Below are 11,787 nucleotides of genomic sequence, written 5' to 3'. Positions count from 1 at the left end.
TAAATTAAGAAAAAATATTGACCTCAAAGGTAGATACAATGAAAACAAAACCACAGTGTTAAAGTTTAACTCAAGATAGTTGGCCGACTAAAGTATGGACCCGGAGTCTGCCTCCGTTAAAGAGACGCGTTGAAGAGAGGCTAGTGCCAGGGCCTTGGCCCTCAGGGCTATCCCTCTCCCCTGCGGCCAGGGGTGCACCTGTGCCTCCCAAGCTCTGGAAAACCCTGAGGTGAGCATGCCGTAACCCTGAGCAAGTGCACACAGGCCATGGGAGGGTGTATTTATAGCACTGTTTCCGGGCCAAGGCTCTTGGAGCGCAGGAGCTCCAAGTTAGCAGACTGGTAACTCAGACAGGAAAATGGAACCACCAGTAAAGATGATCTCATTGAGTGATCGAGCCCCAGTTAAATTATTCATTCATTCAAGATTTATTGAGCGCCTCCTGTGGGCCAGGCACCGTGCTGGGCGCAGAATTACAGAGATGCATAAGATACAGTCCATGCCCTGAAGGGTTCACAGTCTAGGAGGGGAGACAAACATGTAAACAAGTAACATACAGTGTGAGAAGTGCCACAAGGGAGAAGCATTTACAAAGAGCAGAGGTAGCCTGGAGGGTGAGGGGCATGGGGGTTGTCTTCCTGGATGAGGGGGTCTTTGAGGGGGGTTGTGAGAGATGAGTGGGTGTTTGCCAGGCAGACAAGGCCGGAGGAGCAGGGGAAAGGCATTCCAGTCTGAAGGAACAGCATGAGCAAAGGCACAGCGGCATGGAACTGCATGTCTTGGGGGGGGGGGAACTCTATTCTGGCGGTATTGCTAGAGTTGGTACCAGAGGCTATGGCCGGGGACAGGGGCAGAGGCGGGATGATGAGGGGACACTGAGGGCAGGGGGTATCTCGGAGGCTCACCAGAGGCGAGCAGAGCCCGAGGGAAAGCTTGAACACAGGAAGAGAAGGCTCCCAGCTGACCCGAGGTTTGCTTGCTCGAGGACCTTAGGGATCCTCTCTGTGGCCCCGAAGGGACCTGGACCAGAGACCAGAGGAGAGGCTGAGCTGGGTTTCAGACCTGGGGTCCTGGAGGCCACCACTCACTCAAGAGCTGACAGCTCTCTGCTCCCAGACTTCTGATTTCTGCACTCTGCTGCGTAGACCCCTTTCCCCAGCCAGGATGGGACCAAGGATCGAATGAGAAATGACATGGGGATGTTCTTGGCAAACCGCAGAGGGCCAGAGGAATGGCTTCGTAACTAAAAGAGCAGAGGGCCTGAGGGTAAAGCAGGAGTTAGAACAAGGCAGAAGTTCCTAAGAACAAGGGCCATCAGGAGAAAACTGCTGCGGCTGCGGTGGAGGATGGCTCTCTGCCCCCAGGGAAGGGGGTTCCTTTGGGCCCCGCCTGTGGGGCTGCAGTTCCAGCTCCCGGTGTCTCCTCAGCCCGAGGGCGCTGTTTCTGTGGCAACAGGACCCTCCCTCTTCCAGGCTGCGGGGGAGTCACTGAGGCCGAGACTGTCCAGACACGCAGACGTCCAGCCCTTTCATCTTTCCCAGAAATGGCTCTGTTTAAAAAATGCCTTCATGGTGGGGGGGGGGGACACAGGGGGGAGGCTTGGGGAGGAGGGCCAGTGTCTCAGGACACCGGAGCCCAGCTGCCCCTCTGAGTGACCACTTTTCCAAGGCACCACACCTCAGGCCACTCTGGGGGGCCTGAGTGTCTTTCCCAAGCCTGGAAGGGAGAAGGGGGGAAAGGTCTCAACCCGCTCACGACTCCTGCTGGCCTGGGTTCAGGGGCTGCAGCGAGTGAGGCCTCCTGAGGGAGCGGCGACCAGCACTCTCTGCTTCCTCACCAGGGGCAGGAGCGGGGCCAGGGAGGAGGCACCCTCCCAGCTGGGTCTGGAGATGTCCCAGACCCTTTCCTCTCGCCCTGGATGACTCAGCCTACCCCGCCCCCCCCATGGGGTCTCCGAGCCTTTGACCAGCCTCCATCCTCTTGGTCTCATGGCCTCGTCCCCTCCGTCCTCTCGTCCCTCCTCCCCCCGACAGTGCTGGGGCCTGAGGCCCACCGTGGGCGCCGATGAGGTGGTGGTGGCAGCAATGAGGGGGATGGTGTGGTGCGGGCAATGTGGGGGGGCCTCCCCGCCGTGGGGGGCGGGCTGCGGTGGGCTGGGGGCTGTCACTTGCTCTTGTGCAGGTCCTTCAGCTGGCGGAGCTTCTCCAGGAGCTGGGCCCGGGAGCAGCCGTCGTCCCCCGTGGGGCCCGGGCCTGGCCCCAGAGCCTCCTGCAGCACCAGACAGTGCGTCCTCAGGAAGGGGTTGTAGGAGCGCTCTTCTCCCAGGGTGGACGGGCACTGTGGGACGAGAGGCACCGGTTTGGCGGAGAGTCTGGAAGCCTCCCTGTCCCCTCCCATCTCAGGAGCCAGGGGGCCTCCCTTGAAGGCCTGTGTACCAAACATGTCGGGGCTCTAGGGATGGGTCTGCAGGCCGCAGCTCAGCACGGAGGGGCTCCTGCTGGGAGTGCCCTGGGCACACCCCCCTCCCCGGGCTGGACCCCAGGCCCCGCCCCGCACCGTGCTCTTGCGCTCCATTCGCTGCCTCTGGACCCACTGCATCTTCCTCTCCCGGGCCAGGTTCTCGGGCTCCACCACACCTGCAAAGCCCAGGTTCTCTTCTGCGTACTCGTGACCTAAGGACCACCGGGGGGTGGGGGTGGGGGGCCAAGATGCAGGACACAGAGAGAAGGGTGGTGTGATCAGAAAAAGCCCTCCGGCTACCTGACGACCAGGGGGAGGGCTGGCACTGCCGGGAAAGCCCCAACCACACGGGGCTGCTTCTCTAAATGTGGGCACAGGTCAGCCACGAGCGAAGGGGCTGAAGCGGTTCAGGGGCAAAACCGCCAGACCTGGAGCTGGGAGTCCCGCATCCTAGCCCTGACTCTGCCCCTGCCCAGCTGTGCAACCTCAGCCAAGTCATGGCACCTCTCTGAGCCGCAGTTTTGTCATCTGGCAAGTGGGAAAAATAATGCTCCTAGAACACAGATGTGTTCCTGGTGCCTAGGACAGAGCCTGGTATGCGTTTGGCATTCAATCAAGTATTTGTCAAATGAGGGGATGGATAAATATACGTTCCGCAGATTAGCTGACATCTCAGCGATGTGTTTGAGGAACTATGGCTATCCAATGTTCGTGGATGTATGTAGGGACATGCAGTGTCTGGACGCCTGGACGGACAGACGTGCCACATACATGCATGGGGACGGATGCACACGCAATGTGGGCTACGGATGCATGCAGTGGATACGTGCGGAGCGGATTTACTGACTTCTCTGATAAGCAAAGGCTGTTTTCTGTTCTCGGCTCTGGCTATAAAATATCAGCCATCTCTCTGGGATGCACTGGGGCCTACAGGGCTCCCAAGAGGCCGAGGGCTGGCTGTCAGGGGCAGTTGGCGTGAGAAGCAGAGGCATTCAGAGCCAGAACTCCAGAATGAAGGGGGCTCTGCCCTCACGGCTAGAGTTGGCTCCAGAGCTGGAGTGGTGTCCCCTCTGGGCCAGCAGCTGGGGCGGCTGGGACTCCAGGGGAGTGAGGGAGGAGTGGGAGGGGGACCTCACCAGGCCACAGCAGAGTGTCATCCCCCAGCCCCAGCACCGTGTCCAGGGAGCTCAGCATGGTCTCTGCGGTGCCCTCAAAGGTCCGTCCTGGTGAGGGGCAGTGGGTGTGTTACAAGGTAGAAGAACACAGCTCAGTCTAAGGTACATGGAGGGGGGTGGGGACCAGCGTGCATAGCTGGGGCTGGCCACCAGGCCTCAACCTGGCCCCTGCCACACTCACCCCCCAGGCCTCTACGTCCTCCTTCCCACTGGTTGCTGAGCCCACAGTCACTCCCCAACCAAGCCTGTGGGAAGGCCCGCACTGCACATATTGACACGTGGATGGAGAGGGGGATGGAATCTTCAGGCTGAGTGCCCAGGGCCCCAGGCACAGTTGGTGTGGGGTGGCTCTTTTCCACGGAGCACTTCTTTCTTTGCCTGGGCTGCCCTCTGAGACTCCGCGCAGCCTGGGACCGTGATCCTCCCCTACCCACGGGTCACCCTCTCATTCGGGGCTTCTCCACTTTTTGCAACCTAGTCTCTCCAGGTACTGGAGAACTAGGTAGGCTCTACCCAGTGGAAACAAACGCCCTGCCAGGTCTGTACTCAGTTGCAAGCATTGTCTCATTCTGTGCATCCCCTGTGGGGGGGTCGTGAGGGTGTTCAAAACAATGGGCTAACGCGACGGGAGTAACAGCAAGGCAGTGTCTGCACTGAAAGCGAAGTTTTCATGCACTGCATGCGGCTGTGCTGTCCTTGGGTCTCTGCCCTGACCCCTACCCCCCACTCCTGCTTCCCTTTTTGGGAGGAACTCACCACAGCCAGAGAGGAAGAGCAGGTCCCCTGAGAAGAGGCAGGAGGGACCCTTGTAGGGCTCCCCATCCAGCAGGTAGACCAGATGGCCTTGCGTGTGGCCAGGAGTGGCCAGAGCCTGGATCTGAAGCCGTCCCACGCTAACCACATCTTGATGACACAGAGGACTGAGAAGCAAGGCAGTAGGGGAGAGAAGGTGCTAGAGCTTGGGCCGTGCTGATCCTTGCCCTACCCGAGGCCCAAGGGGCTGGGTGATTTGAAGGAGGCAGGGACATGCAGTGTCTGGACGGAGCCTTACTGTTTGCCCTGCTCAGTCCTCAGGCCAAGAGGGAGAAGGGGACAGACACACCCCACACCAGACAGGGAAGGCACTGACAGTGCCCAGGGCTTCAGATCCAAACCCTCGCCTCTCCCTCTCTTGGGGACCATGGCTGGATGAGTTGGGGGGTGGGCTGTGATATGCCCTCTAAGGGCCACGAAGGGCTTCAGCAAAGATCCAACTGCTGGCAGTCCTGCAATAGTCGACTGCAGAATGGGGTGTGGGAAAGGGGGCACAGAAGGGCCACCCACCCCGGGTCAGGGACTTACTGGGTGAGGTAGGGGATGCCGTCCTGAGGGCTCCCATACACCCGACAGTCCTGGTGCCACCGGCTGAGGTCACGGTTTCCTCCACTGTGGTCCCTGGAGGATGGCAGAGACAGGCAGGGACTCTGAGGGGCAATGGTACTAGGCCTCTTTGCCTTCCTCATTCCAGATCTCCAGGCCTTCGAGCCCTGAACCCTAGGCTTCTGAACCGAGCCAAGCTGTCCACACCTCTAGGCCTTTGTTCGAGCTGCTCCCCTGCTCTCAGTGTCATCCCCACGACTTGCCACCCCTCCCCTCCATTGCCCAGCCAGTGCCGACCGATCTTTCTGGACTCTCTCAGCTCCAGGGTCATCAGCCTCTAATTCCTCCAAGTGGATCTGGTCACACTTCACCAAGGGCCTCCACCTCATGTACTTTGTGCCAACTGCCACCTAAATGTTTGTCATTGTTGTACACTGTCACACAAGGCTGTCTCCCCTACCGGACTATAATCTCCTTGAGGAAAGAACTCACAGGGTTTGCCCATGTCCTGAGCACACTGGGCATCTAATACATGCCCAAGGAACGAAAGATAAATGCCTGCCCTGCCCTCCTCTAGGGTTTCAGGAGCCTGATAAGTGCTGCGGTGGGAGACCCACCCATTCCCTCCTTCTCTGCTGGTGTCCCCATGACTTTATGAAGAAGGTGGGTGCCCTCGCATCCTTACTCCCTGCCCCCCAGCCCAGCCTGTCCTCACTGGGCCTAGTCCTGCCAAGCCCACTGGGGCAAGGGTCGGCCAGGGAAGATCATCTGTACCCAGACCCCCACCCCAGCCCCTTACCAGTGCTTGTGGGTGCAGAGGATGGCAACCAAATTAACGCCCTCCTTTTCAATGGAAGCCTGGGGGAGAGAAGAGGTACTGAGACTGAGGAGCAGTGTGCAGGAAGGGACAGGGGCGCAGGTGCTGGGCAAAGGGGGGAGAGCAGGGAGGATGAGGGACAGGGAGGTGATGAGCTAGAGAATGAGAGGGTAGGGAGGAGAAGGCTGGGGAGATGGGGGGCAGCCGAGGCTGAGCCAGGGCATAGGGGAGGCCATGGGGAGGTGGGTGGAGGGAGGCGCGAGGGGCAGAGGAACACACAGATACATGTGCACACAGAGAAATAAGAAACGGGAAGGAAAGATGGAGAGACCCAGACACTGACAGACACAGATGAGGAGAGAAGTAGGAGGGTCAGAAAGGGGCCACAGAGAGTGAAAGACAGAAGAAACCTCAGACCATGGTCCTGAGTCGGCATCCCTTTCCGTCTGGCTCGGCTTCCCCTTCGGCTGTCCCCTCCCCCCCCCCCCCGAGCCCCCGCCATGCCCTGGACACTGGCCCCACCCCCTGCTGTGGTTGTGGGGGGTCTCTGTGTGTACTTGCATGTCAGGGTCTGTGTGTGAGGGCACAAGGAGGGGGCACATCCCACTGGCAGAGGGATCAGGGACAGCCCCTCTCCAGTGAGGGAAAGCTGCCAGTCCCCACGATGACCCAAAGTACCCCTGCCCCGCCCCCAGTCCTCCCCTCACCTGCACGGCCTGAGGGTCTGAGGGGTCCACAGCCACAGCCAGCCGGGCATGGGTGTCGATGATGAGGTAGCTGTAGTTGTCTGAGAGGACGGGGATGGGAAGCACCTTCACTCCTGGGGGACAGAGATGGGCCGTGGGCGGGGTGCCGGGCAGGGAGCCCAGCGGTCGAGGGGGGTAGTAGGATGGGGCGTAGGCGGGGGTGGGGGGTGGGCACGGCTTGGGGCCACGCTGGCCCGGGGCAGCCAGAGCTCACCGTTGAAGAGGCGGGGCTGCGTTCTGGAGTGGCCTTTGGGGTAGCGGTTCCGAGCCCTGCGCAGCTGCTGGCGGTAGAAGAGGTACCCGAGCCAGGTGCGCGTGTACAGGCTGTACCTGCAGGGCGGGAGGTCTGCGCTCAGCCCCGCCCCCGTCCCCGCCCTCGGCCACACCCGCGGGCGCGCGTCTCTGCCGGCGCTTAGTGTGTGCCTACTGTTTGCCCTGCTCGGTGCTCCGGCCGAGAGGGAGAAGGGGACAGGCACCCCCAAGCCCCAGGCCCATCGGGGGAGGTGTGAGCGGAGGGATTCACAGAAGGGACTCCGAGGGTGAGGGGTTTATTCCACAAAAGGGGTGGAGGAGTTAGGCAGCGAAATGAGGTGGGAAACGTAGTTCCAAAGAGCAGTGGCGCATCACATCACGCCGGGGAGCTGCTGAACCAGACTCCCTGCCTCGTCCCCCTGTCTGTGCCGGCTCAGCCGGTCCGGGGTGGGGCCTGGGAATGTGCATTTCTAACAAGCTCCAGGTGCTGCTGGTTGCCGCTGGCCCGGCCCGGGGACCAAACTCGGAGAGCCTCCGGGGCAGAGGAAACAACAGGCAAGGCCCAGAGGCAGCAGACAGCAGGGCCTTGTTTGGGGAAATTATAGAAAGTTCTGTCCGGTGGGTTGGTGGAGGAAGCAGGCAGAGGCGAGGCGGGATGGCCTGACCACACTCCCTCTTCCCACCACCATGTCAGGCCATCTCAGGCTACAAATGCGACAGGCGAGAAAGTGGCACAAGGCACAGAGGGGTCTTGTGACTAAGAGTCCTCCAAACACAGGATGGCGGCATGCAGGGCGAGCATGTGACCGGCCCAGGCACACACGGCCCCACTCTGGGTTCAATGCTCCACTGCCGCCATCTTGAAATTCTTCATGATTTTACCTTTGGATTTGTGTCCCGGAAGTGAAGTCTGATAGGACAAGGGAATGCCGGGGTCGCAGCCCACACAGTGTGCGCATGCTCGCTCCCTGCTGTTTCCCCCCACCCCCACCCCCGCCCCACGTTCACGGTGCCCACGAGCACAGGATTCTGGTGGCCCCACCGTGGTGGGGATTCAAGACTCAAAGGGGCTACAAGGTGAGTATACATCTATGTATACAGAGGCCACGCCTTTGGCCCAAACCAGAACGTGCTTCAGATGCATAAAGAAGGTGTTCTAAGAAACACAAATGACCGAGAAACCCTGCCCCATCCTTTCTTAACTCGTGTTACTTCCCTGTATGATCCGTTTTCGCTGCAAACAACGCTACAGGAGGCAAGGGAAAGAGGGTAGCCCATCTCTCCTGTCCCTTCCGTCCTCCCTGGCTCGTTAGTAAGCCGGAGGCAGACGGGGCTGGCAGAATGTGGGTGTACCAAAAGTGAAAATAGAAACAGGTGATTCCGTTTTGTGCGGCATTTCCACTGCTTGGGTAAGAACGAAATACTGTGTACAAGCTAGGAAACGTGAACTACAGTTTCAGTGATTTCATATGTGACTTAAATGTCCTTATATTTGCATTTGAAACTGGGATTGTACAGGGGTGCCTGGGTGGCTCAGGTGGTTGAACCTCTCCCACTCGGTTTCAGCTCAGGTCCTGATCGCAGGGTTGTGGGATAGCGCTCTGCGCTGCTGTGGAGCCTGCTTGGGATTCTCTCCCCCTCCTACCTGTAACCCCCCCCCCCCCCCGCAAATCAAAAACAAAAAACTGGGATTGTATATAATAAAGCAAAAGGCAAAATTCATGCTGATAATTTAGATTTTTAATTTTTCTTTACTTATGCTGATGTTAAGTAGCAAATTAAAAACATCAGGACAGGGGCGCCTGGGTGGCTCAGTCGTTAAGCGTCTGCCTTCCGCTCAGGTCATGAGCCCAGGGTCCTGGGATCAAGCCCCACATCGGACTCCCTGCTCTGCAGGAAGCCTGCTTCTCGCTCTCCCACTCCCCCTGCTTGTGTTCCCTCTCTCACTGTGTCTCTGTCAAACAGATAAAATCTTAAAATAAATAAATAAATAAAAACATCAAGACAAGTCAAAAGCGAAATCATAGAAGAAAGGAAAAGCTTATATTTTAGTATCTTTCATGGCACCTTTTTCCTGCTCTTTGAGCAAGAGGCTCCAGATTCCATTTTACACTGGGCCCTGCAAATATTGTGAGCAGCCCAGCCAGCTCAGGACGAGCCACTTCAAGCTGTCTCACACCTTGGTCTCACAAGGAAAAATGAGACCAGGGTGGGGTGCTGGGCTGCTGGTGTCAAAAGCCTCCTGTGTCAATGTTTAGGGTCATCCAGCAAGTCAGTCAGAAAAGGGGCAGGGATTCTGGCTGATTAAGACTGAGACAGAGAAGGGGCACCTCAGTGGTTCAGTTGGTTAAGTGTCTGCCTTCAGCTCAGGTCGTGATCCCAGGGTCCTGGGACTGAGCCCCATGTCGGACTCCCTGCTCAGCGTGGAGTCTGCTTCTCCTTCTCCCTCTGCCCCTCCCCCCTGCTCGCTCTCTCTCCTGCTCTCTCTCTCTCAAATAAATAAATAAAATCTTAAAAAAAAAAAAGCCTGAGAGGAGTCAAGGTGCAGGGTTGGGGGTAGATGATGGACCCTAAATATCTACGGAGATTTGCTGTGTCTATCTTGGGGTGGAGGGGGCAGGGGCAGCCACTCTTGAGGCCCCTTTGGGAAGAGCTGGCTGATTTGTCTACAAACAAGTTGGTCAAACATGAGCAGGTCTCCATGATTGCATTAGAGATTAATCACTGCCATCTCTGTTCTGGGTGCCCGTGCACCTGTGTGCCTGGGGAAATTGGACACCCTGTGGCAGGGTTTTGCCATGCTTTCTGTGTCTTTATGTCCAGTTTCCATAGTCTTTCTTTCTTTTCTTTCTTTCTTTCTCTCTCTCTTTCAGATTTTATTTATTTATTTGACAGAGATAGAGAGTACAGCCAGGGGGAGCAGCTGTGGGAATGGGAGAAGCAGGCTCCCCACTGTGCAGGGAGCCCGACGTGGGGCTCGATCCCAGAACCAACCCTGGGATCACGACCCGAGCTGAAGGCAGACGTCCAACCGACTGAGCCACTCAGGCGCCCTGGCTCTCTTTCTGTTTCATTTTCAAATCAGTTGCAGATCTTCCCACTTTCACCCATGCAACAGTATTTAGTGAGGCCTGGCTCGGCTTTGGGCAGAGTGAGTAAGGCAGAGTCACTGCCCTCTGGCAGCTTATACGCTAGTGGGACAGGCAGGATAACAAACACATTGTCAAGTCAAGATGACAACACCAAACTGGGCAACAGAACAGAGAATGGTGACATCAAGGAAGGCCACTCTGGAGGTGACATTTCCAAGAAGCGAGGGAGCCCGCTGGGCCAGAATCTGGGGAAGGCTCACCAAGAATGGGACAGACGGGAAGTGTAAAAGTCCCCGCGGGGAGGAAAGCAGCCAGCCGGCAGGGGCTGCCCGTTCTCTGCGCTGTGCTCTGGTAATTACAGAGCCGGCGCACCAGATAGGCCCAGCAGGAAGGGATCGGCTGGAACAACATAAATGTCCTGGATCGGATTCTAGACCAGAAGAGGAATGTTAATGGGACAACTGGAAAAATTTCAGTAAGGTCTGGAGAGTCGGTAAGAGTTTATATGGACGTTAACGCCTCGGTTTTGCTGACTGTCTGCGGTTAGGGAAGACGTAGCATTCAGGGGAGCCGGGCGAGAGGTATAGGTGGATCCTGTGTACTGTTTTCGCAAGTCTGAAATTATTTCAAAATGAAAACTTAAAAGATCATAAATAAGTCAATAAAATCACTTTCCTCTGTGCCCTGACACCACCTTGCATCCATGCCTGGAGTCCTGTTCCTGACCTCACTCCTTCCTACTTAGGCTTATAGAAAGTGCCTGGGCCCTGGCCACAGGAAGCTCTGGGTTCCAGTGATGGCTTGGCGCCCCCAGCCCCGTGTCCTTGGGCGAGTTATTGGTCTCTTAGATCAGCTTCATCTACAGAGTGGCAACACCATGACTTAGTCCTGCAGGACTGTGTGAACGTTCAGTGACATAAAACAAGATAACAAATGTGAATAGTCCGCCAAGGGCCTGGTGGGTGGAAGGTTTAGCAACTGTCACTTCCTTCCCGAATTCGGCTGGGGCCCCCTCACAGCTGCTGGAACATGGCTGTCCACATTCGGGAGGGACTGATAAATGTTGCTGTCTTCCCTTACTGGATGCTTCTTATATGTGCTTTCTCCCCCAGCGAAGGTCAAGAGCCACGAGGGCAGGGGCTGTGCGCTGGGAGGCTGCCGTCAACAAGGCCCCTTTCTTTCATTCACTCTCTTCAGCAAATCCTTGCTGCACGTGCTGGATGCAGGGCAGAGAGCAGAGAGCAAGGCCGCCGGGGCCGCCAGACCCCAGACCAGGGAAGGAGTCAGTCAGAGGCGAGGGCCGCCAGACCCCAGACCAGGGAAGGAGTCAGTCAGAGGCGAGCGGCTGAGTGCAGCTGGTGAGGGAAGAGAGCAGCAGAGGGGACGCAGTCTGACTGCAGACAAGGTGCTCAGGGAAAAGGCCTGGCTCTTCCCTGACGGTCACACCTGAGCCGGAACGGAAAGGAGAGAGGGAGGGTAGGCTGTCCGGGGCGCAGTGGCACCAAGGCCCCGAGGCAGGCAGGCATGTTCTAGGAGTTGCCAGGCAGGGCGGAGGGATGGAGAGTGCCAGGGAAGGGGTCAGCGGGGTGGGCAGGCCAGCCTGGGGGTGGGGGGGATTGCTGGCGGGTTTTAAAGCGGGGAGGCACATGCTTTGACTTCCCTGTTTAAGAGCTTGGGGGCCTGCAGTGCTGGAGGGAGCGGTGAAAGGGCGCAGGATGGCAGGTGGCCAGAGGAACTGAGTCGTCAGTGGGGGACACGACAAGGGACTGTCGGGGTGACAGGACTGGAGGGGTGAGGCAGAGGTAGGGGGGAATGGATGCCAGACCTGAGATGGGTGCCCTGCTTGGCTATGGGGGGAGGGACGAGGTGGCCTTGTGGGCCTGAGG

The 11,787-nt window shown here is 58.0% G+C and overlaps 1 protein-coding gene across 4 annotated transcripts in view; it reads right to left on the bottom strand.

The window, feature by feature from the left end:
- Nucleotides 1-404: 404 nt before the first annotated feature.
- PNKD (PNKD metallo-beta-lactamase domain containing) overlaps nucleotides 405-11,787 on the bottom strand; it is a 59,355-nt gene continuing 47,972 nt past the window's right edge. For 2 of the 4 annotated variants that reach the window (XM_036083100.2, XM_036083102.2), the window contains 8 exons: nucleotides 6,772-6,887; nucleotides 6,519-6,631; nucleotides 5,794-5,852; nucleotides 4,977-5,069; nucleotides 4,392-4,555; nucleotides 3,597-3,683; nucleotides 2,557-2,672; nucleotides 405-2,337 (listed from right to left, as the gene is read on the bottom strand). In XM_036083100.2, coding sequence (XP_035938993.1) covers nucleotides 2,164-2,337; nucleotides 2,557-2,672; nucleotides 3,597-3,683; nucleotides 4,392-4,555; nucleotides 4,977-5,069; nucleotides 5,794-5,852; nucleotides 6,519-6,631; nucleotides 6,772-6,887 — 922 coding nt within the window. In that variant the 3' untranslated portion in view covers nucleotides 405-2,163. The remainder of the gene's footprint in view (nucleotides 2,338-2,556; nucleotides 2,673-3,596; nucleotides 3,684-4,391; nucleotides 4,556-4,976; nucleotides 5,070-5,793; nucleotides 5,853-6,518; nucleotides 6,632-6,771; nucleotides 6,888-11,787) is intronic. The other 2 variants (XM_036083101.2, XM_036083104.2) reach the window with 1 other exon arrangement.

This window comes from Halichoerus grypus, chromosome 4 (assembly GCF_964656455.1).
Source record: "Halichoerus grypus chromosome 4, mHalGry1.hap1.1, whole genome shotgun sequence".
Taxonomy (NCBI): Eukaryota; Metazoa; Chordata; class Mammalia; order Carnivora; family Phocidae; genus Halichoerus; species Halichoerus grypus.
This window is presented reverse-complemented; position numbering and strand designations above follow the sequence as displayed.